General features: G+C 36.1%; 1 protein-coding gene across 8 annotated transcripts; it reads right to left on the bottom strand.

The window, feature by feature from the left end:
* Positions 1 to 7,336: 7,336 nt before the first annotated feature.
* Positions 7,337 to 12,381, bottom strand: LOC131067822 (transcription factor VOZ1). Of its 8 annotated transcripts, XM_058002988.2 has the most exons (7): positions 12,194 to 12,380; positions 11,993 to 12,119; positions 11,356 to 11,565; positions 10,716 to 11,266; positions 10,409 to 10,555; positions 9,719 to 10,328; positions 8,747 to 9,585 (listed from the first exon to the last, which is right to left on the bottom strand). In XM_058002988.2, the coding sequence occupies exons 4-7, from the start codon at positions 10,941 to 10,943 to the stop codon at positions 9,029 to 9,031; spliced, it is 1,542 nt and encodes a 513-aa protein (XP_057858971.2). In that variant the 5' UTR covers positions 10,944 to 11,266; positions 11,356 to 11,565; positions 11,993 to 12,119; positions 12,194 to 12,380; the 3' UTR covers positions 8,747 to 9,028. The 8 variants fall into 8 exon arrangements, with proteins under 8 accessions (XP_057858972.2, XP_057858971.2, XP_057858974.2 ...); XM_058002989.2 differs by adding an exon at positions 7,337 to 7,636 and having other exon boundaries at positions 9,026 to 9,585; positions 10,716 to 11,565; positions 11,993 to 12,381; XM_058002991.2 differs by having other exon boundaries at positions 10,716 to 11,565; positions 11,993 to 12,113.
* Between the last annotated feature and the right edge of the window lie 11,165 nt (positions 12,382 to 23,546).

Below are 23,546 nucleotides of genomic sequence, written 5' to 3'. Positions count from 1 at the left end.
TAAATTGATTAAATAAAATAAAATTATAATAATAAGGATAAATTATTAAATCAAGCTAGAAATTTATTTATAATATAATTATTTAAAAGAGAGAATAAATTAATTAGTTGAGTAATTAAAAATAAAATTATTTGATAATTAAATTATAAAATATAAAAAGCTATTTAAGATATAATATCTTATAAATACTAAAATTAGAGGACTAATTAAAATAAATAATGAGATTAATTCAAGAAATTAATTAAGATATTAGTTAATAAATTTAAATAAATGATCAAGGCATGCAAAAATACAATGTTGGAGTAAACTTATGTACTAAAAATATAGAAAACATGCGAGAGCGTAATAATTAATTATTTTCTTAAAAACTAAATCTTTAACAAATTGTAATTTAATAAAATCAATTAATTATTTTGTGAGTTCTAATTTTAATAATTAGTTTTATTTTAAGAATTTAATCATGTAAACAATTAAATTTTATGTTTAGATAATTCAATGTTTATAAATATAGGAATAAACCTGTTATTTGATCATTCTAATTCCTTTTGAGCTTCTGGATTGGGGAGATTGCAAATAGTCAGCATGGTAGCTTGAAGGGATCATCTGAATTTGGGAGACATTGTGTTCACCACCAGGCCTTTTCTTCTTTTTCAGGATTTGATTGTCAGTAATTGATTTGTTTGCTCAAGTTCATTGTTTATTTGATCATCAATTGAAAATTTTATTTATTATAAATCTTTTATTCATGCTCTATTTAATTCTGGAACAATGTATTTTCCCTTATCTTCTCCTATTCTCTATCTTCTATCATTCTTAGCACCAGGAATGTGAAATCTGCAGTTTTTCAAGAATCTTGTGGCAAGTGATGTGTATATAAATTTTGGGCTATAGACGAGCACCCTAAACCCTTACTCGCCTAACTTCTTTCTCTTCCGACCTCCTCCCATCATATAGGAACTGCCAAGAAAAGAGAAGTCAAGGGAGAGGGCGATGAGAAGGAAGGCGCTTCCATGCCTCCTCACCTCTCTTCCCAACGTTGCAGTCTAAAGGGGGAGGCGTAGAGTTTGGGGTGGGAGAGCTTGAACTCCCCATACCTCCCTCATTCTCCTTACCACGTGACTCTTCCTACAATGTGGAGTAGACTGGGTCTTCCCACTCCCTGTCGCCTTCTTCTCTGTCACACCATCCTCCCTGCTCTATCTCCAATCCAACGCCTTAGGGAGAGGAGGAGGAAAGTGTGATTTGCAGGTTATGTGGGGTGTGTCTCCAAATTCCCTTTTGTTTGCTTTATCCTCCATACCATCTGCAGTTATTTTGGACGCAACAAATAGTCCCTTCCTAAATTGGTTGTTTGTCTTTAAAAATAGTCTTCTCTGTGTGGTTATTTAGTTAAACAAAAAATCTACAGTATATTTATAGAATAATCTGGAAAATGCATTCTCTATTTGTTAGTGGTGTAGTGTAGTAGTCTATTTTTGGGATAGCCAGGTCAAGGGTTCAAATCCCATTATGAGCAAATTAAGTTGACTTTTGTTTACGTTTTCTTTTTTTAACTAATTTTTTAAAGGATCTAGAATTGTTCTTTTATTTTATGGTGGAAGGAATTTAAAATAGATTGTGTTAAATTCTTAATTTAATACTGACAAAATATGGGAAAATTAATAATTTCAATTAAGGATTATTTTATTGGAAAGTTTGATATTGGTAAATACTAACTTCAAAGATTGATTTAAGAAAGAATAAAAGCAATAGAAATTTTAATATAATAAATTCTGACATTAATCCACGGAGGATTAATTATTTTTCTGTCTATGAGGGATATTTATGGAATGAGAGTGCTTGTTATGGGCTAACCAGAGAAGGCTGATTTTCTTCACCTCCCCAATAGGGTAATGATGGCCATCATATTTATTTATTTATTTATTTTTCTCCCTGTCATAACACATGTAGTTAGTTCAACCAGGATGGGTTGTTGGTTCTACATGATTGCACGGGATTCTTTTACTACCATTTGGTACCGTCTTGCTAGGATACTTCGTCGTGAGGGATGAGAGCTTATCAAGAGCACTGAGAAGCTTATGCTTCATTTGGTTGGGCGGATAAAACACCTGGGTCATATGTCTGTCATCTGGTTTGCGAGAGGAGGTTATCCAGGTCAAACGGAGGCGACACATCCGGAGACAAAGAAAGTCAAAGATTCCAGATAAAATTTTATGTAATAATTAAATATGTATAATTTTATTTCATTGTAAAGACCAGAATGGTCGCATGTAGAAGTTATAAGGTCACATGATGTAATGCGACAAGAAGTCGCCATGCAATGTAACTAACAAAAGAAAAGAAGAGAAAAGGCTACTAGCATACTAACCTACTAACATGCATGGTTTACTTTTTTTTATTAGATTGGTTTTTATTTACGCATGCATGCATGGTTATATTTAATTATCTGTCAATTGATTTGGTTACGCGATTTTGCATGTTAAATAACTCATGCATACGATTTACGCTACACATGTGCACACGTAACTCGACATCGTAACTAATTATGGTTTGCATTCTATTTGGTCCTCATGCGTAGTTTTACTCATGTTATTTTCCACAAGCACATTTAATTTCCACATGTTATTTATGAGATGCATGGTTGTTCAGTTACTTATCTATTACTTGCATGTGCAAAAATGGCTAATTTAACTTTTTAATTATAACTGTGAGTTTAAGTTTGGTTTAACTAGGGTTAGGACAAGCGGGTCCTTAACATTTTGGCTGGTGTCTTTTCACAAATAGGACATTTCCTTTTATCATTTCGATGCAATGACCTAGTAGACATATTGGACACTGCAATTTATTTATGATGACTACAATTTGAACACTTATAAGTGTTCAAATTTCTCACTATCAAAAGAGGACATATAAGTGGCATATGGCCTTTTTGATAGTGAGCAATTTGAACACTTATGTGGCCTCTTTTGATAGTGAAAAATATATGAGATCAGTTCAACTGATATATGAGAAATATCACATCAAAACAAAAAAAACATATGAGATTTATAACAACACCATCAATTCATTGGAATATCCATCTGAGATATCTGAAAACAATGAAGTTCTGAAAACATTACAAAATATGGTAGTATGTCATTCTATAATCACATCACAGTTATATCGAAACTCAAAATCTTCTCTTCAGAGGGCTCACAAAATATAATTGATCACAGACTCGATCAATTCTTCATATGGGTATTAAATGGAAGACATGTCACAAATCCAACCCCAACAGACTGTGGCCTACTAGGGTTTGGCCCAACAGTGGTGTTTTCTTGGCTGGGAGGGGTTTGTAAGCAACTTGCTATTTGAGCAAGCAATGTCTGGTTGACACCTGAAGTAAGTTGCATGGTGTTTGAGGATCCGAGTACAATCCCAACTTGCATAGTATTAATAGCTGCAAAGGTTGGGGACAAGAAGTTCATAATTTCCAAGAGAATTGGGTGTCGAATGGGTAGAGGTTTTGCGATTATGGCCACATCTTTCGTCCTCTTTGCACAATTGGTTGTCTTTTCAACTTTCATCCTCGCCTTCTCAAGCTTTGCTTCTGCATCTTTATTTGCCTTCTCTTGTCTTTGAATGAACTTCTCTTGGGAATCCTACATTTTTTTGGCATGTTTTTCCACCCTCATGGCCTCCTTTTCTATCACTTATGCTTCACGTTGTGCCTTCCTCTGTCTCATTTGTTCTTTCTTTCGTTCTGTCAATTCCTCATCTCTTTTCCTTTCGGCCTCTTTATCTTTTTCCCTTTGAATGTACTCATCAGATGTCAAGATCTGTGACTGGCTACTAAGACGTAGCACCCCTTTCTTACCTCCACGTGAAGATTGATTCATTCTCTACACTGGAAGTCTTAAGAATCTGGTGATTTGCCTTGGCACTTGTTGCCCATCCTCTTGTGTACATGGCACAAACTCAAGTTCGTCTTCACTTAAGTGAATTTCGTCTTCACAATTAGCACCATCTTGCTGCTCTCAGTTGACTACAATGGTAAAGTAATGTATCACATCTGCTAGATCAATTTCTAGCAGACTTGGCATGGAAAGGGTTACATCATCACAGTTGGTTGTTTCTTGGGTCTAGTCTGGTATGACAGCTTGTAATTTGGGCAACGATTGATTGAAGTTGACTAATTTGGAGACCGTGACCAATTTCAACTATGACTTTACACCATTGGACAACTTCATCCTCCTCTGCTGATAAAATGGTGTGTGGACCCCTCACAGTCGTGGTTGTGGCTCCCATCAGCCATGCTCTCAAAGAGGCAATGGGGATACCATACTTGATTGATGTGCCTCTAAGAGACATATGCTTGTCTTCTATGCATGATATTGCTTCTTTCATGTCAGATATGCTACATTTTGGTTTGGAAACTTTTGAGGGCACTTGTACTTGTGGTGTTTTTGGAATAGGATTACAAGCTGCAGTAGAATGTTCATGTATAGTAGTAGTTTCCACATCATTTGCATTGTTAGGTGAATGGTCATCTACAATAGGAGTCACTGGGTCTTCATTTTGGACAAAATTATCTTCATCAGGGAAGTGCACCCCACGAGTGACTCTAACTGTTCGACGTCTGAGACATCCATTTCCCTTTCTACTTGGTGCCATTATGTTCAGTTAACCTGCAATGATAAGGTACCAACAATAAAATGCAATTGTGTGCCTATATAAATATATATACAAAGACAGATCATTGAAATGAAACCCTCAATGCTATTTAGACAAATGATGAAAAACAAATCAATTTTTGTAGGTACCAATGACTACAAATCCATCATTGAACATCTTCGAACAAAATAAAATGGTACCATGTCTTTATTTTTTGTAGGTCTGATAATCTAGACGATAACCATATAGCCACAGAACTCGAAACAACCATGCAAGAGTTAAGTATGTAACTGTGATGTGATTGAAAATTGAATATTGTTGATATTCTATTAGATAGTGAACAATTACATCATTGAACATGTTTCAACAAAATAAAATGGTGTTGTGTACACACACACACACACAGGTACAAAACTTGAAACATTATATAAGGAGAGACTAGAAGCACACGATGCAGGAGTGAAAGATGTAACTATGATGTGATTAAAAACTGGATATTATTGATATAGTATTAAGATGCAGATTCATTTCTCAAATGACTAATAATTGAATGGTGTTGATGTATTTCTCATATGCAATTTATTGGAAGTAATATATTGTATGCCTGATAATATTATTTACAATGAGTATATTAACAAATTGAAAGCAGAGCAAACAATTAAAATGCCTCAAAAAATCTTCATTTCCCAAAGTTTTTAGGGCAATGTAGTTGGCGATAATTCGTGCCAAGTGGCCCATAGCGTGTATGTGAGAAGGTTGTTATATGTCGACAATAACACACACACACACACACACACACACACACACACACACACACACACCATTACTTACAGTATATAGTCACTATTGTAATGATAAATAATGAGGGGGTTTCGAATAATTATGAACAATAATTTTTTTTTTTTGCATTTTTTGTAATTATTTTGGCATTATAAACATAGAGACATCATTTAACAGTGCACCCATAAAATGAAATGATAAATAATGAAGGGGTTTGGAATAAAACAAATAAATAATCATTTTTTTTTGCCATTCTCTATGAAGATTTCGGCATTATTATACTATAAAGATTTAGACATTATTAAACTATAACAGAGCATTCAAATGAAACCTATATCACAAAATGAAGCAACAAAAGTGGAGTCAAGTTCACGCTATAATGAAGCAAAGAAATTGGAGTAAAGTTCACACTATTAATGGACAATAACCATATAGGCACATTAAACTGTAAGAGAGCATTGAAATGAAACTGTAAACCGCATACAAAGAAATCATCAATAAACAAGCATAATGCAGCTACGAAGGAGCTAAACCATCATTGGACATCCAATATGGCTGTTAATATTATTTACAGTGACTATATTGAAAGAAATGTTGGTTTATTGAAAACAATATAATTTCAATTGAAAGATTTATAACATTTAACGTTGACTGCAGAGAGAATTTAGTTATTCTGTGTGTACCAACTTGAATATGCGACCTTGAATAAGGAATGTGCAAAGGGTATTTGCAGAGCTCAGGAATATGCAATGAATTGGATTGTAATGAAAGTGACACGGAAAATTGTCTTATAATATAATTTGAATGTGCAATGCATTCGATTGTGGTAGCTAGCTATTTTCACATTTGAATTTTTGTGGGAAACAAGCAATGGTGTCATATTAAATATGCAGTCCTCCATTGCTTTGAATTGTTCAATTTTCTTCTATGCTTTGAATGAAACTTTATTTTTTTTAATTTGATTTTATGCAAATTCTTGGTTACTAGGGAGCTTTACACCAATTGTTGCAAATGAAGGGACCAAATGAAGATCCATTTAATGCATGAAGTTGTGAAGTGATATTTGGATTCACTTGAGTGTCTAAGTTTAAAGTTGATTGTTTTTATGTCATGTAATGCACCATAAGTTGTGCATATGTAATTGTAATTGGAGTACATTTGTACTTTTTAGCCACTTGCATAAAGTGGCACATGTAAACATTAAGTTTTTTAAAAAATAAAAATGTTTATTATTTGTGCAAGTTGTTTTGTATTAAAATAAAGAAATGTACCAGTAGTTGTTTATTTTTTTTACTTTTTTGTTGTCAACTACTAATTCATTTGTGAACATGCATTGGTGTTAAAATAAATATTTACTAGTATTTTTATATTTATGTTTTGGGGGGTCAACATGGCAATAATGTGACGGTTATTGCAACTATGTTATCTATTGGTACTCTTCCCCTAAATGATTTTATATTGGTTTTTTATATGCACTCATATTTGTTATGATGGTTTAATATGTAGCTACACAAATATTATATATTATACTTGTTGTATTGTTTATTGGGCTATTAATATATTTTGTGCTACTGTACAGTGCTTGCAAACCAATATTAGTCATATTTTGCTTTGAGGGACTACTAGTATGTTTTGTAACTTGATGCATGTTTAAGCCATATTCGTAGACTACATCCAGTATTTTATTTTATTCTTTAAAAATATATTATAAATTTATTTATTTACTAATATTGCCATCGTAGTTCAATGATTAAACAAGTTCAAAGATGAACAACCTCCACATTCAAGACTTCAACCATGGCTGTGGTCACCTAAGAGTAGTCACTCAAGAAACCACAAAATCTTTATACATATAGTGAAAAAAGCTAAAAGGTTATCTTCAACAACCATGAACTCTGGTTTAAAAAGACTTTATATTGGCGAGGGACTTGAAATGAAAAAAAAAACTGAAAAAAAACCTTTTGGGTTTTGAATCCCAACGAGCTTAATAGCATCCTCCTTGTCCTATTCATAAAATTGTACAAAGATATCCAAAGGAATTTCATAAGAAAGTAACATTACCTTGTGAAAGAACATGGGTGTAAATGTCATGCCATTCTTGGGCACCATGGCTCATTCCAAACAGCAGTAACAGAAACAATGATTGCATTAGTTTTGTTGCTTGACCGTTTAAAGACTCGAGGCTTCCCAAAGGATAATAAGTCTGGAGAAAACCAACAATTAGTGTGCTATTACAATAAATTCTTGCAGAAGATCACAAAGAGAAAAAAAGCTGTGTACCAAAAGTAGAGGTGAAGAGCATACAAAGCACATCTCAATTTTCCTTCTAAAATATCAATCTATGGAAAAATGCAGCAGAACTAATAAATGTTCTTTCATGCCAAAGAGTCAAAGTTCCTATTCCAGATGACCTTGACGAATAAGTTCCCTTCACCCATGTCTCTGAAGCCAATATAAATATTTTCACACAGAAAAATGTAAACAGTTTTTTTAAAGATATCTTCAAAAGAATGGTGTCTCCAAAAACAACCGCTACCATGTAATAAGGACCTTAAAGTAAGAAAGAAGCCATTGATATACCGGTATGTAAAAAGGACCTTAAAGCAAGAAATAAGTAATTGATACATTGTTATTTGCATCTCAATGACCCACTTTCCCTTACAGAAACCCCAATATTTCAAAGGAGGTTGAAACTGGCATTCAAATGTAAGAGGCCTTCCACAAATCCTACACTTTAAAATTAGAGTTTCTGCTTAGGAAATCTGAATCAACAGTGACTAAGTCACCCATGTCCCTGCATATCAACATGCAGATGCAAACAGCAAGATTGATCTTTCATGCCACTAGAGTGGCAACACACAATGCACGCAAAAACATATGGTCAATTGAATCGCTATTTAGGCAAGCAATGATTGGCCTTATCCATACCTGGCAAGTAAGAAACTACATTCCACCACGCAACACTAAAATACAAGTACACCTATGATAACTTCCATCCAGTTTGTAACTGCCTGAACATACACATAAAAAAACCCAAAAAGCTATGAGAAGGTGATCAATACTTATTACTAGCAGGGAGAATTCCTGCAAGTACAGGCTGCAGCCTACTATTGTATACTGCATAGAAGATAGAAAATGTACATCCTTTAGAGACGTGTTATAACTTCTACAAATAGAATAACATAACTTGAGGACACTCATGAATATACTCCACTTGGAATTTGGAATACTATCTATAATCACCTACTGGCCCGCTAGTAATCATCTTTTTGGTAGAATGGCATATTCATTCTTATGAGAAAGAGGGCAAATCTATAAGAAAGCATATGCTTCATATTCAGTTAGTTGCTCGTGGTCGGCAAAAGTACCCATATTCTCACTGAAATGGTGAAGGAAAACAATATCACGTAATTGGTCAATTCATAAGGTAAATTCTCTATAACTGTTACAAACATAAATCTATCTGAACACTACATTTCCAAGTGATGATGAAATTCAATAATATTATATGCCACCAACTCTAAGCATACCCATGTCAGGAGCTATGACAGATAAATGCTTACAAAGGGTAAATGTTAGCTCCAATACATGCCTGTCATTGAGTTGAATAGCATCCATTTGCTGCTTCAACAAAATAACCACACTGCGAACTTGTCCCATAGGCAAAATCTTCACCTGCAGCTGTAATCTGATTTGAAGATGAATAGGCATAATTGCTATCATTGTTTTTAACTATTTTTATTCGCCCTATGTTACTCTGCTTAGTTTCTCCAGATAACTCTGCAGACAACCTGCCTATTTGATGCTGCAAATCAATCATGAAATCACCACCAAGCTTGCCTTTAGCATTCTTCTTTGAACAAACCAATTTCAACTCGAGCCTGTACAAAGCGCAAGCATCGCACTCATTCATTTCATATTCATAAAGATGCCATTCAAACTGAGTAGGTGGCTGCGGATCCATATAGTAGGACCTCTTAAGTCCACCTAAATCCTTCATTACTTGCTTCCGTGATTCATGCCAACCACGGCCACAATAATCAGGCAATGAACGCTGCTTGCGGTTTCCACTTTCAAAAGCCCTCCGAGGTTTATCAAAAAAGAGCCACTCCCTAACTGATTCGCCTGGAAGTATGTTTATGTCAAAAAGTTCTGAAAAATAAACAATAAGACAAGTCAAATAATTTAGATATGACATAGTGAATTGATTCTGACATTCTTAACTTTTTAATATTGTAAACCAGAAATGTTCAACAATAGACATGCACTGCAAAAATGAACATACCATGCGCATTCCATGGAGACTTTGAGGTTGCAGCACCTTCACATTCTGGAATGCCAACTGCTTTGTCCTTTGTTTTCGCACATAGTGCAGCAAAGAGTGGGCCATCCTTTAGTTCAATTCCTCCAGGTCGCAAAACAGGAGTTCTTCCAGGTGCACCTTCATTCAAAGCTAGAGTTCGATGGAAATTACTACAATAGTCTTGACGCCATTCTGTTCCCCGGGCCGGCCTGGGACAATCCCAAAGAGCACACTTGGGACCTAGGAATGCTGCTGGCGGAGGACAGATTCCAGGCTGTAGATCATGAAACAGACATGTCATTTCTTCTTGATCATTCAGCGCAAAAGTAGGTTGTGGAGTCGGGATGTAATCCTGGTGAAAATTGAGTTCCCCACTTGCGAGGGTTACTTCTAAGTCATCCCTTATATTTGCAGGTAATTGCTCCAAAGTTTGAACATAGTTGTGCTGCTGTATGTTTTCCTCAATATTTGCAGCCAATTTCTCTGATGTTTGCAGGTAACTATTTGGATGCAATCCCTCTACCGTATTTGTACATCTACTAACCCTTTCAAAAGGTTCCTCAGAAGTACGCAATTCATTGTCAAGAAACTGCTGCAAATGATAAAAAAATCAATAAAACAGAACGAAAGCAAAAGAATACCTTAATAAATCCAATTCCAAACAAAGCATACCGCCTGGTAAGTGGCAGAGTCGTTTTCCTGAAAATCTGTTGCACCACCCTGAAGCTTAGGATTACTGCTTGCATCATCATCCTCTTCGTGTAGTTGCAACAGACGCTTCATATCAGAGGACAACTCTGAGGAACTCAGGCTGTTTGCCTGTCCAAAATATACAAATAATACTAGGTTATAATTGCAACGTCCTTAGAAAAATAGCACAGAACCTAAAGAAATTAATTTCAAAAAGCATGCACCTAAAGAAAAATTTCAAAAAGCATGCCTTCAAATGTTATGATGCATCACGAGTCTAAAATATTACCCGCAATGAAGAAGCTGGTGATGCCTCGTGCAGCTCAGCTTTCCATTCCCTCAGCGTCTGGTGGACTTGCTCCTCCAAAACAACAGCATCAGTCACACGATTCTCTTTTCTTGCTTGTTGCAGATCTGTAAATATTCCTTGCAAATCATCAACCCTATTTTTGGCTTTGTTTTTGAACTGCTGGCGACTAGACCACTTTGACCCTCTTTTACCTTTGCTGACCTCCATCACCAACACACCTTCCTCCCTCTTGTACCCCGTCAAAGAAAATCAAGCAGTGCTGAGAGAAGCACGCTCAAGTTTTCCAACAATAACTTAGCAAGCAGTTTTACAGCTGTGGCTCAAAATGGGGTTTGCTAGAAAGATGCAGGAATCACAATTATTGCTACAAGGCATAAGAATGCAAATCTCCAAATGAATACAACAATCATGTCCCCTAACTCTTTTAAATGTGTGGATGCCTCATGGTCACGGTATGGATGTCACTGGACACTGCTTAATAGCGACAAAAGTATTGTCCTTTTCACATATAAATGAATAGCCAAGAAGCTCTGCAATTCCAGAAATAATATCAACCTAGAACCAGCGTGGGCTTGATGTAAAAGCTCTAAAACAAGTTCGAAAAGTAATTCGAATTTACCTCAACTAATTTCACTTCCAACACACTACAACAAGGGCGCCAATGGCATGGAGATGCTCCTATAGTCTATTTTCAACTAATTCAATTTCAGGAAACTGCATTATACACAGAAACAATGATATGTGTCTGTGACGCAATCGCCTATTGGTGAAAGCATGTCACTCAGTTAGTTATTACTCCAGCTCAATTCTCAATTTCTCTCCAAGGAACCTGCAATGTAATAAGTCATGTAAGCAGTTATGCACCTTGTAAATAAATTTCCAGTTCAATTTCCTTGGACTAAATTTTTTGCTCCATTTAAAATATTACAGAACATCACACAAGTTCAATTGTCATGGTAGGATTTTGGGGGTTCAATTCCCTTCAACTCAAAATGTACTGCAATAGGCAATCTTAGAACAACCCCGGCCCTCATTGTGCAATGCCTCCTAATTCTAAGTTAAATGAATGCCATAAAAAACCCAACCCTAATTTTAAAAATTCTCTATGCACGATATGCTAGGGTTCAACAATGTCCGTATTAGAAGATCTATTTCCATTGAAGGATCCAAATTGAAAACCCTAAAATGGAACTCGATACAGGAAGATTATGTAAAACAATACAGTCTCATTACACACTAAAAACTAACACATGTACCTCGGATTTTTAACAGCAAAATGGCCATGTCGATCCTCCAAGCTGCAGAAAGCGATTAAATTCCACGCTGTGCGCAAAAGGAGACATAATCCATGGATATGTTGAAGAAATCTTGGGTAGTCTGTAACTAAGCAAAACAAATGAAATTGACATTTAATATCAGAGCTTTTAAGCAAGCTACATGTTTGGCGTGGAACTTACGCAGTAGACAATTCCAAGAGATACTAAAGTGCATACAGTGGACATGGAACGAAGCAATTCCTGGATCCTTTATTGAAGACTGCTGGGGCATATGCCTTCCTCTTCCTCTTTTTGGGAGAGGAGAAGGGTAAGGGCTAAGTGGGAGTATCTATAAAAGTTCGTAAGGTCACAATTGGGACTCTTGTATTGCTATGAGTTAGTGAGGCTATTATTGGGATGCTTGTTCTTTTAAATTTATCCAACACTCTTATGTCTCGAGAGTAATTTAGATATAGTTTCGACGAAACATGTCTTATGTCTCTTACCTTGTAGAAAGTAAGTGGTAATGTGGTAATGTGGTAATGAAGTTTATCCATTTTATTATTAATATTATGTTGAAATTGTTAATCATTGTAAGTGGTTCGTAGGGTCTTTATCATTTCATCTTTATTTTATTAACATGTTTAATATTTTTGTAAATGTCATTATGTTTCTTTTAATTCTTCTTTATATGATGGTAGGTTTGTAGAACTCTAAATGTCTATTTATTGATGAGTCATGAATTTCAACAATATATTGGTTTTCAACTAGGAATATTTACATAAAAAGAGTATCTTTGTACTATAAGGAGTCAGTTTGCCAAACATGCTTATCTAAAGAATATGGGTCACAATGAAGTTATTGAATGAGATTCCATGTTGGAGAGTAATGTTGCCACTTCTTTCATGTTATTGTTGATCATTTTCATGTCAACCTTAACCATGCAGATAATCGATCTAAGAAATCATCAATGGCTAAAAAAATCTGCTAAATCCCTAAGGCCTAAACCCTAAACCCTTAAGGCTTTTTGCCTTAAAACCTTTTTCAGCCTTAATTCTTTTTCATCGTTGACCGAACAGGGCAGTCAAGTTCACTTAAGTCTATCAGCCAAAGAGTTCCCTCTTCATCCTAGGACCAACCTCTTTTTACCCGCTACCGGCTGGTGGAGGTTTTTTAAGCTTATCACAATATCGCAGTGTGGGGAACTTACCCTTTTGTCCCCCCCCCCCCCCCCCCCAACCACGATATTGTAGTAACCACTTTGGTTATCGTCATTTCGCAGTTGTCAAAAGAAATATTATATTCGACCTTGGAAAATAGCAATGTGGTCATGTGATAGACAAAGATGGATATTGGTGTTTCGCAACGGTTATGGCTAACCGCTCCGTTTGGGTTGCAAAACAACGATGGTCAGCGATATGTAAAGTGAATATGTATATCACGAGATCACAGTAGTTATGACTAACCACCAATTGACCCATGTGATATGGTAATTAATGTTGGTCGAGAGGAAGGTTTCGTTGTTTTGCAGCGATCAAAAGCAAAGAGTTATATATATCTGTGAAACCGCGATAAGTCTTGTGGGGCCAGTTGATTTAACTGTTAATCTTGGTCGTCCAATTTCACTAAGGGGGAGATCGACAACCCTATTTTAACTTCTTTTAGGGGACTTTTGAGGGCCTCTTGGCATGATCTCTGTCATCCATGTGCACACGATCGGGAGGATCCAATGGCTCAAATTAAAACTAGAGGTGGATGTTAGAATTCAAACAACTATGTAGGGTGGTTGTCGACTTAATGGTTGGAAATCAATTTCTGATCCGTCAGTGGCCCATATCAAATATGATCCATCTCCAACCATTTTCAGAGGCTCGAGGGATGGTCGCCATTACTCTGATATGCTCTACAGATGTTTCTCTCGGCCACCCATGCTCATTTATTGAAGACATAAATTTTTGGGTCTAACAGAAGCCATTCAGACGCCATCCCAATGCAGAGATCTCCCTTTTCTTAGGGATTGTTGCTTTTTCCAAATTTTGGGAGATATATTTAGGCATGCAAACATCAGATCATATGTCTAATCCAATTCTCCTCTCTTTTTGTAACCTAACCCTAGCTAGTTAGGGTTTCTGAACCTAGGGTTCTATCTGAGTTATGCCTAAACTACAAAGGCAAATTTTGTAACCTATTTGGAGGATCTTCTCCCTTTTTCTCTTACAGAATTCTATTTTTCCGCAACTGTAAATTTACCTTGCCTTTGCATCAGTTAAACTAGTTTGTTTTACCTCTTTCCAAGTTCATTTACCTTGTGCAGATTTGCTTTGCCTTTGTTATCAATTTATTTTCTTATTAGTTGTGTATGATTTGTATGTTGTATCAACTCTACTTATAGGAACTATATGCGGATGTTTTAGTCCCTCTTGGTTTTTCATTAAGCTTTGATCTCATATATGTCTTAGGAGCTGATTAAGAATAGGAAACTGTGTATGCTTTGGGGTTGCTTCATTGATGTTTTGTGCAGTCATAGGTAGGGAAAAGTATCATTTCAATCTAGGTGCATCACCTCATTTCTCCTTTCAGCATTCTTTCTCCCCTTTTCTCCTCTCAGATTATTAAAATAGGTTTTTTCAAGTGTTAGATTAGTCCAACACAACACTTTGATTGATAAGGAAGTCGACATTCTCCAGAGATTCAACCTCATATTGTGCAGGGTCCCGCACTTGGAGGTTATTTCTATGTTTCACAAGGTGTTGAGCATAAGTGTTCAACAAGGGTGCAAACTTTTGTGACAATAGTTTCTGACATGCCCGGTGGGACACACAATTTCAACTTATGCTAAGGATTCAGTGTTGTTCTTAGCATTCCAGCCTTGGAGGCAGTTACCATCAAGCACTTGGCAACTCTGATGATAGATTTGGTCTCTTGTTCATGACTTGTTGATTTCATGCCAAGAACTCAAACAAGAGCATCTTATAGATGTATTTTCTAGTATTTTGAACTTTCAAATTCTAGTTCTAGAAGAAAAAGAGGTAGACTTTCAGTATCACCAGTAAGGGGTACTGAAACAGTTATATCTACACCCCTTAGGTCTCATTCCACTCCTCCATTCACAAGACCATCACAGTCAAAAGGCCCTACTGTTCATATCAATAGGCCATTATTTCCTATGGTTATTCCTATAAATCATACTTTTGTCACCTTTAATGGGGGCAGTCCTCTAGTTTTAGTCCAAAAACATGATATACCAGTAGTTGCCTTAAAGGCTATCCCCTTTTTAACTAGTGAAAATTCTATTACCCCTGCTAAGAATATACAATATGTTGCTAGCATCTCCACTATTCTTTATGTAATTGAAGATCATATAGCAGTTAGACTCCTTGCATCATCTTTTAAGGGTAAAGCTTTACAATCGTATAGGGGATTACCTTTTGGCTCCATCCATAATTGGGATGAGTTAGGAGAGAAATTATGAAAGCATTTTGAGGACAAGAGTGATCACTTGTCTCGGTAGAAAAGTTGACCACCATTAAAAGAGCGCCTCATGAACTCATGGGAGATCTCAACTACAAATTCCAGAAGACTTTGGATAGGATCCCTTCTTTGGTAAAGCCATCTTCCAATCATGTCTTCTCATACTTCCTCAGGGCTCTCAATAGTGACATTGCCACCATGGTACAAACAATGGGAGGAGAAAACGTACCAGATGCATATTCTCTAGCCATATGGGTAGAAAATTATTTAATACAACCAGGAAAGATAGCTCCTAGACATCCAATGTCCTTATTCCCAGAGGCTCTTGCACAACAACTTGTTTTGGCACCTCTTCCAGTAGCATCTATAAGTCAACAACTCACTCTTGCTCATACTTCATCATCTACAGATATTCAGGAGCTTAAGGCTATGATGCAGGGCTTTGGAAATGAGTTGATTGAAATTAAAACACTGAAATCTCAAGCCAACGGGCCTTATCAAGCACAAAATTAGAATTGCCAGCGGAGTAGGTCAAACTTTCAATGGTAGAACCAATGGAGTAATTCAGGCATTTGAATAGTTTGAACCATGTGATTGCAAGTACCTCAAAGGCAATAGTCCCAACACAAAACAATCTCGATCAAGAGCAAGAATGGTGTATTCCATGCAATCAACCTCATAACTAGACTGCTTGCCAAAATGGAGAGCTCTCTCAGGCCTTTGAAGCACAAAATGAACCAACTACTTTAGGACAACAATTTCATGACTTCCCAACCTATGCATGAGGAGATTCTACCCTTATGAATTGGCAGGAGATAGATTTTTGTGGCATTAACCAACTAAACAGTAACCCTATGACTAATTACACTAGGTCAAAGAGAAGGGTTATAGACAATGATGCATTTTTTTACAACGGCCCAAGTTTCACAACCTTCTACACAAGCTATAACTCCAAAGACCCCAGATAAGATAGCTACTCCAAACAAAGATCAGAATGACAAGGAGTACGAGTAGCCCAAAGTTTCTTCAATAATAGAGTCTGCCCATGTTACTGTAAAGGCTCCTACAAAGGTTGTGGTCCCCTTCAGCATTGTAGATCAAATGAAGAAGGTTGGCCTCAACATTTCCATGTGGGATGCTCTTGCCATTCTATCTCAGAGAGATATGCTCCAGGAGGCCTTAAAGGATATCAATGGCATAGGAGAGACAACAAGAGATTATAGCTCATCTGCTCCAACAAGTCTAGTGCAGCCTGTGGAGGCTAAAAATTAAAAAAAGATCAGTAAGCCACCCCCTTTCTTGATGGTCTTGAAAATCACTGAGAGGGGGGTGAATCAGTGACACCAAAACAAGCACAACTTTAAACACTAACCGGTAGATGAACTTAACTAAAAATTTGAACGAAATACATGCTATCCAAAATGAAATAACAACATCCACATAAAGTAGAACATCCACCATAACACAAGTGTTTATACGTGGAAAACCCAAATAGGTTAAAAACCACGGTGAGATGGAACTCACAAGTTAACTATCTATAGTAATAGAAAACTGACCAGTTAAGGTCTTACAAAGTGCTCTGCTAGGAGTGAATCTTGTTAGAGATCCCAAGCTTGATTAGAAGCTTCTACCCTGTTAAGAGTATTACCCTATTAGGAGTAACCTTGCTGGAGGATTTTAGAATCCAAACTAATAGATCACCTTGTTAGAGGATTTGTACAATGAAGCTTGTTAGAGCTTACCCAGTTAGGGGATTTGACTCTATTGTAATGATTAGAAAACAACAAGAAAGATTTGATCTGTTATGAGTAGCACAAGACTTGCTTGATCAGATCATTCTAAGTACATTCAACACTGCTCTTCTTCCAAACACTTATCGCTCTTCAACAAAAGATTTCACTCTTTATACATATCAGTATTCTCATAAAAACTCCTCTTCTATATCAGTTCTCTCTCTTTAAATGATTCACTAAGATGTCTTTAAATAGACATACAAATCTTATGTTGGCCATAGGAACACAATTTCCTAGGTGCAGTGTATCTAGACATAAAAACATAACTCATCACAAAAATGACCACCAAACAAACAGTGTTGGTAACTCATCACAAAAACGGATACCGGTTAAAATAGTCAATACCGGTTGGAACAAAATATGTGAACCATTGTCCTGGAATCTTTCGCTCGATCTTCATCTTCAACTTTATCTTCATTTTGATGTTGACTTAATGTAACCACAGGCTATCTCTTAGGCACATACTGGTTGACATAGAGTACCTGTTAGAGATAGACCTTAAACATACCCATTAACAGTGTAAATTAATGGAGTTACATCTATAGTCAATGTAATCATATGTGTGTGAGACAGTGTTTCATCAATGACAACAAGCGATGAATACATGATAATCATCATCAAGCCAACAATATCCCCCTTTGGCATTGATGGCAACACCTAGAAAAAAAATTGAGTAATACAATACCGCTAAGTGTGCATACACAACATATATATATACTCATATTCCCTTTTAATGCAATACTCCCCCTTAATGAGATACTCCCCCTTAATGCATGCATAAATACAAAATTTTCAAAAACACACATACATATTATTACTCCCCCTTTGACAACAATGCCAAAATGATAAAGTAAAATATATACATATATATAGAAAATTTGTATTAAATGGTTCATCATATATTACAATTGTAAACAAGTTCATGCATTGGCTATTCTCATAAAAATATTATTGAAATTCTGCTTCATTTGGGATAAAGCATTCTCCCATGATTCCAATATGTTATCTGTATACTCAAAGGTAGACAACAACTGGGAATAGAATTCTTCCATTAAGTCTAGCATGCAGGTTTCAGGAGTAGAAAGAATTGCTTCTACACTGGAGTAGGCTCTTTGAAGAATGTCGACCTATGAGGTGAGCTAACTCTTGAGCTCTCTTAGAGACTACAATCTCTTAGCCCTCTCATTGTCATTCTTGTTCAGTCTATCATGCAAATCATCTATAGACCGGTTAAAGGCATGAATGGAGTCCTAGAGTGGCACATATGCCTTGCATAATGTTTCTATTTCTTGCTCAGTTTCAACTTGATTCTTAGAAATATCAGAATAAAAGAAAGTAACATTGGAGGTAGAGGCAAGATACTTCCCTCCAGATTCAATAGCTTTCTTTAACAAACTTCCATTATGAGATAAAGCTATTTTGCCATTTTCAATGTGCTTAGCCAGTTTATCTCCATATGCCTTCTTGTGGCTCTTCTTTGCATATATTTGAGTAGCATCTTCAAGTGATTTGATTTGATGAGATGCATCTGCAACTAACTTACCAAGTTTGCTGATAAGAGTGGGAAGATGTGCGACAGATGTTTCTGGTAGTAAACCAGACAAAATTTCTACTGCATTCTGGATTGTCTTTGTTTCAATCCTCTGCTCTTTGAGTCGCTTCTTGTGTGCTCGAGATTGTATAACATTAGCAATCTTCATCATTTCTGATGCACTCAAGGTGTTCATGTCAATAGGTCTTGAGATACTTAAAGAATCTTCATCATCATCATCAAGTAGTTCTTGCTTTGTCGGTTCAGGGGGTATACTCTTAATGATGGCTCTTTTTTGTGTTTTTCTCTGTTGTATTTTTAGTTTGCTAAGCAATAGCTTCCTTAGTAAACTCCTTTTGAGTAGTCTTAATGACCGGTGGAGATTGGGTTTTCTCCAGTTGTTCAGTTGTTGGTTCACTGACCACTTTTAGTTGAGTACCTGGTTGATCAACTAATGTAACCTGTACTTCTATGATTGTAGGAGGATCCATATCTGGTGCAGTGATGTCTCTAGATAGGTCTATTGTTTCCTGAACATCTTCATCAACAAGAATAACGGATTCATCCTTCTTCTTGCTTGGATAGACTACGTCAGCTTGAACAATTTCCTCTTCATCCATTTCCGATCGAGGAACATCATCAGTAGTATCATCCTTTTTGCTAGAGTGGATGACTTCTTCCCTTTGTTTGATTATACAAGCTAGCTGATGAGTCTCAGACTCAATAACTGCCTTTTTTTCAGTAAGGATCTTCAATCTCCTCATTTTAAAATCAAAATATGCTTTGTATTCCTCAGTTAAAGCACTAATTCCATCTGATGATAGATTGGAAAAACACTATACAAATATTTCTTCCATAATCTTCTTTTATAATTGAATGACTTCTTCCCATTTATCTAACAAAGTATTATACAAAGAGATTGAAATATCTTTCTCCAAATCATGCGGAAATCTATTGTAATGACCCAAATAAGTTATTACCTGTTGGATTACTTGCTTATGCTCATCTTCAGTAAAAGAATCATAATGTTCTTTGACATTGTCAAACTTGTTTCTTCCCAATGACTTCATTGTCCTCTCAAAGATTGTGTCAGGTTTGTAGGTAGCAATATTTATAGGTGTAGTTGCCTTTGGCACTACCTTTACCTTCTTAGGTGTTATGTCGGTTGCTTTTTCCTTCTTTGGTTATTCTTCTTCAGAATTTGTACCCTCAGACTCTGGTTGCAAAATTAGTTTCCTATTTCTCTTCTTTGGTGCGCTCTCCTTCTTTTCATATATTTTAGGTGATGGTTCCTTCTTGGTTAGGACACTCTGAGTCACCCTTGTGGCCTTTTTCACAGGAGATTTTTCATCGGATTTCTTTTGCTTTCCTTTCACTTTAGCTACAGGTGCAGTATTGGTTTCAATTGGTGCAGCTTGGACTGCCAAGATGTCCAATTTTGCCTTTTTATCTTTGGGCGATGCTAACACGGTATTAGCATAACTGACCAGTAAATCATGATTGACCTCGTAGCTCATATCTTCCATCTCTTCTTCTCTAGGTTCAATTGCTTGCATCAAGCAGAAGTCAGTGGCAACCATGAAGATTATGTCTTTTGCAAAGTGTTTTACCACATCTTCAGGTAACCGCACTCTCATGCTCATCTTTTTCTGGAATTCATTAAAATACTTTTTCGTGGCAGCTAAAAAATTATTCTTCACAGCCTTAATGTTGTTCTTGATTTGTGCATTGACAGGTTGTTCTTTGGACCATTCAATATCACCAATACCTAGTAGGAAGTTCTGAAAGTAGAAAAATAACCTGGCTAACAACTGACCATATTTGAACTTTTGTGTATTGTCCTTCTTAATGGATTTCAAATTTTGAAATAATTGGTCTCTGATAGCTTCACAAATTTCATAGTCTGCATTATCAATAATCATTCTATGTGCTGTGTGAATTGCTGCAGATGGAACACTGTTAAGTCTACTGGAGTAGAATACCTGGTAGCCTATCACCATTGCTGCAAGTTTCACTGCAGGGTCTCTAATAGTGTTGATAGAGAAAGCACGCTTATCAGATGTAGAACTGGTTAGCTTGAAGATAGTGTCCTTTGAAATTCTTCTCAGCATAGGAATTTCACTGGTTGAGCAATAACCCGTTACAGCCATAATAGCCTCCTTAGTTATCATATGGGTTCTTTCCAAATACATGTTGTCTCTGTGGACTTGTCTCAGGATGATTCTTATGTGTTCATCCTCAAAGTCTTCAAGAAAATATGTGGCATTATGAAACCCTTTTTCAAAAACCCTAGCATATTTTGCTTCAATTTTTCCATTCTTATCACAAAGTGATTTTAGCTGAGTATAGATGTGTAGAGTTCCTAAATCTTCTATTTTGCAATCTATATAGCTAGACAAGTCACCTTTAACTGCAACACCACTTGGGACTTGCGATAATGCATTATAAGACATAATTTCATCTTCCTTTAGAGCTTCCACAGGCTCAACAATGATCATCAACCTCTCTACAGATTTAGAAGTAGATGCCATTCTAGATAATTAAAAAATTGAAGCGGTATACAAAGAAATACCTTGTATCTTGCACGTCACTCCGTTTACCAATTAAAATGTTCAAATGCACACCCGTTTGGCTCTTTGCAAATTTTGATTTGGCTTGATTTCTCTAATCACAAAGCAATTCGCCAATTTACACCAAGACAACCTTGTTCTGCTCTGCAATCACTTCAAATTTCTTTTTCGAAAGGGTTAGGGTAAAAATGATAGAGTAAAACTCATTTTTATCCACTTTACCGACCATAATAAATGCTCACACTTTTAGGTTACAAAACCTAATTTTTTATTTACCGCTTAAGTGAAATACCAGTTGATAACATGTCCACCAAAATTCAAAATTCAAAAAGAAACTTTCCCGCTTATTTATCAAAGGGGTCCAGAAATGTTTTATTGTTACGCTCCCCTTACTCGTGCTAGACAGGCTTAAGTCACCGGTGTTGGATTCTCTTCACTGGGTGAAGGAATGGTTTCCTCTATAGGCAATTCTTCGCTTTTCTTCTTCCAAGTCTGGTTCATATCCTCTCTAGTTTCCACAAAAGCAACTTTCTTCTTGCCTTTCTAATCCTTGAAAGAGTTGACCGGTTTACTATTCCTTGATCTGCAAAACTTTGCCAAGTGCCCTGGTTTGTTGCAGTGGTAATAGACCATACCAAATGATCTCCAAGGTCCTGCATTTCCTCTTCCTGTTCTTTTTCTGCAGTTCATAGCCACATGACTAAAGTTATTACAAAAGGTGCAAACAACATTTGTTGCCTTTTCTATTTCGAATGGACTAAACCAGTTGCCATAGGATCTTTGCCAGTTCTGGTTTACTCGGTGTAGACATTCAAAATTGTCCACTCTAATTAAATAAATATTTTATTTATTTAATTATTTAAGCCTAATTCTTCTATTAATTAAATAATTCTTTATTTATTTAATTAATTCATTTATCCTCTTCTAGCCTTATTTCTCATTTAAATAAATACATTTATTTATTTAAATTATCCTTTTCTTAAATTAAATAAATATTTTATTTATTTAATTGATCCCATTTCTTCCATTAATTAAATAAATCTTTATTTATTTAATTAATTCATTATCTTTTTCTACACATGACACATGTCATTCATCTCTTAATTCCTACACTACCTACCTCTTTCATTATTTTATTATTTCTTCTACCTACCCTCTAATCATAGCCGACCTCCTTTTACACCTCTCAATCTTATCCCTCCATTTCATATTGTGTCTTCTATTTAAGGAGATGCTTCCTTCATTATCAAACCCTAATGATCATTTTGACTACACTACGATCCTACTTGCAACCACATTTCGTTCTTTGTTGAGCTCTTGTGCACATAAAATCTGAGAGCAAATATATCAAGCAAGATCAATGGAGATAGGAAGAATGGAGATCAAAACCCTATTGGACATGTGATGGTATAATCTTTGTGATTTTGTTTTATTTACATTGTCTTAGGTAATCTTCATATGTTATGGTGGATCTTTATTGTTGTTAGGCTAGGGTTTGGTGGTTGAATTCATTTAGCCTTTCAATTCTGTTATTATTGTATCCATTTTCACCATATACATGTTGGCACGCCCGGTGGGACTCTTGTCCCTTTGCATCTAACCTCCTTGTTGTAGATTTTGCGTTTTTGAAGTTGCAGATCGGACATTTTTCGACAACATTTTAGTTTTTTTTCCGCGTCTATGAACTTTCGGATCGCGTCTTTGATTTTCTAGCGCGTTTGCGGGATCTGGAATCGCGTCTGTGTTTTCGACAAATTTTATTTTGCAGGTTTCAGAAAGGAGCGTCTGTGTTTCAGAAACACGTCTGTGTTATTTCTACCCGCGTCTGTGTCGGAAAGGAGCGTCTGTGATTTTTAGGCGCGTCTGTGTTGAGGGTAACAACGTCTGTGTATTTACTGTTTCAAAATTTTGAAGTTTTCATTGATTCAATTTTCGGATTTTGTACTTAGGGTTTCAGATCTGGTTTATTTTTGGACTAACACTTTCAGATCTAGCTAACTAAATTGGCGCAACTTGTCTTGGAAGCAAAATGTTTTGTTGAAGGCCCCTATGTCACAAAGTCTTTTGGGTTTTTAAAATGTACCTAACTTGTGTGTTTGCAGGAAGGGGTGATTATGTCAAACAACCCAAACTACTAACAACTTTTGTTGCAGGTCCTTGGCTAGGGTTTTGAATTTTTTTTGTGTGCT

The sequence above is a fragment of the Cryptomeria japonica genome, chromosome 8 (assembly GCF_030272615.1).
Source record: "Cryptomeria japonica chromosome 8, Sugi_1.0, whole genome shotgun sequence".
In the NCBI taxonomy this organism is placed as follows: Eukaryota; Viridiplantae; Streptophyta; class Pinopsida; order Cupressales; family Cupressaceae; genus Cryptomeria; species Cryptomeria japonica.
Note: the sequence above shows the minus strand (reverse complement) of the source record. Positions and strands in the feature narration are given on the sequence as shown.

Bases quoted from the DNA above. Each gene is read 5' to 3' on its own strand.
- LOC131067822 (XM_058002989.2), bottom strand. From the start codon at position 10,943: ATGGAGGTCAGCAAAGGTAAAAGAGGGTCAAAGTGGTCTAGTCGCCAG. The intron at 10,329-10,408 runs GTATGCTTTGTT...TATCATTTGCAG, and splicing joins ACTCTGCCACTTACCAGGCG to CAGTTTCTTGACAATGAATT. The intron at 9,586-9,718 runs GTATGTTCATTT...TTTATTTTTCAG, and splicing joins GTCTCCATGGAATGCGCATG to AACTTTTTGACATAAACATA.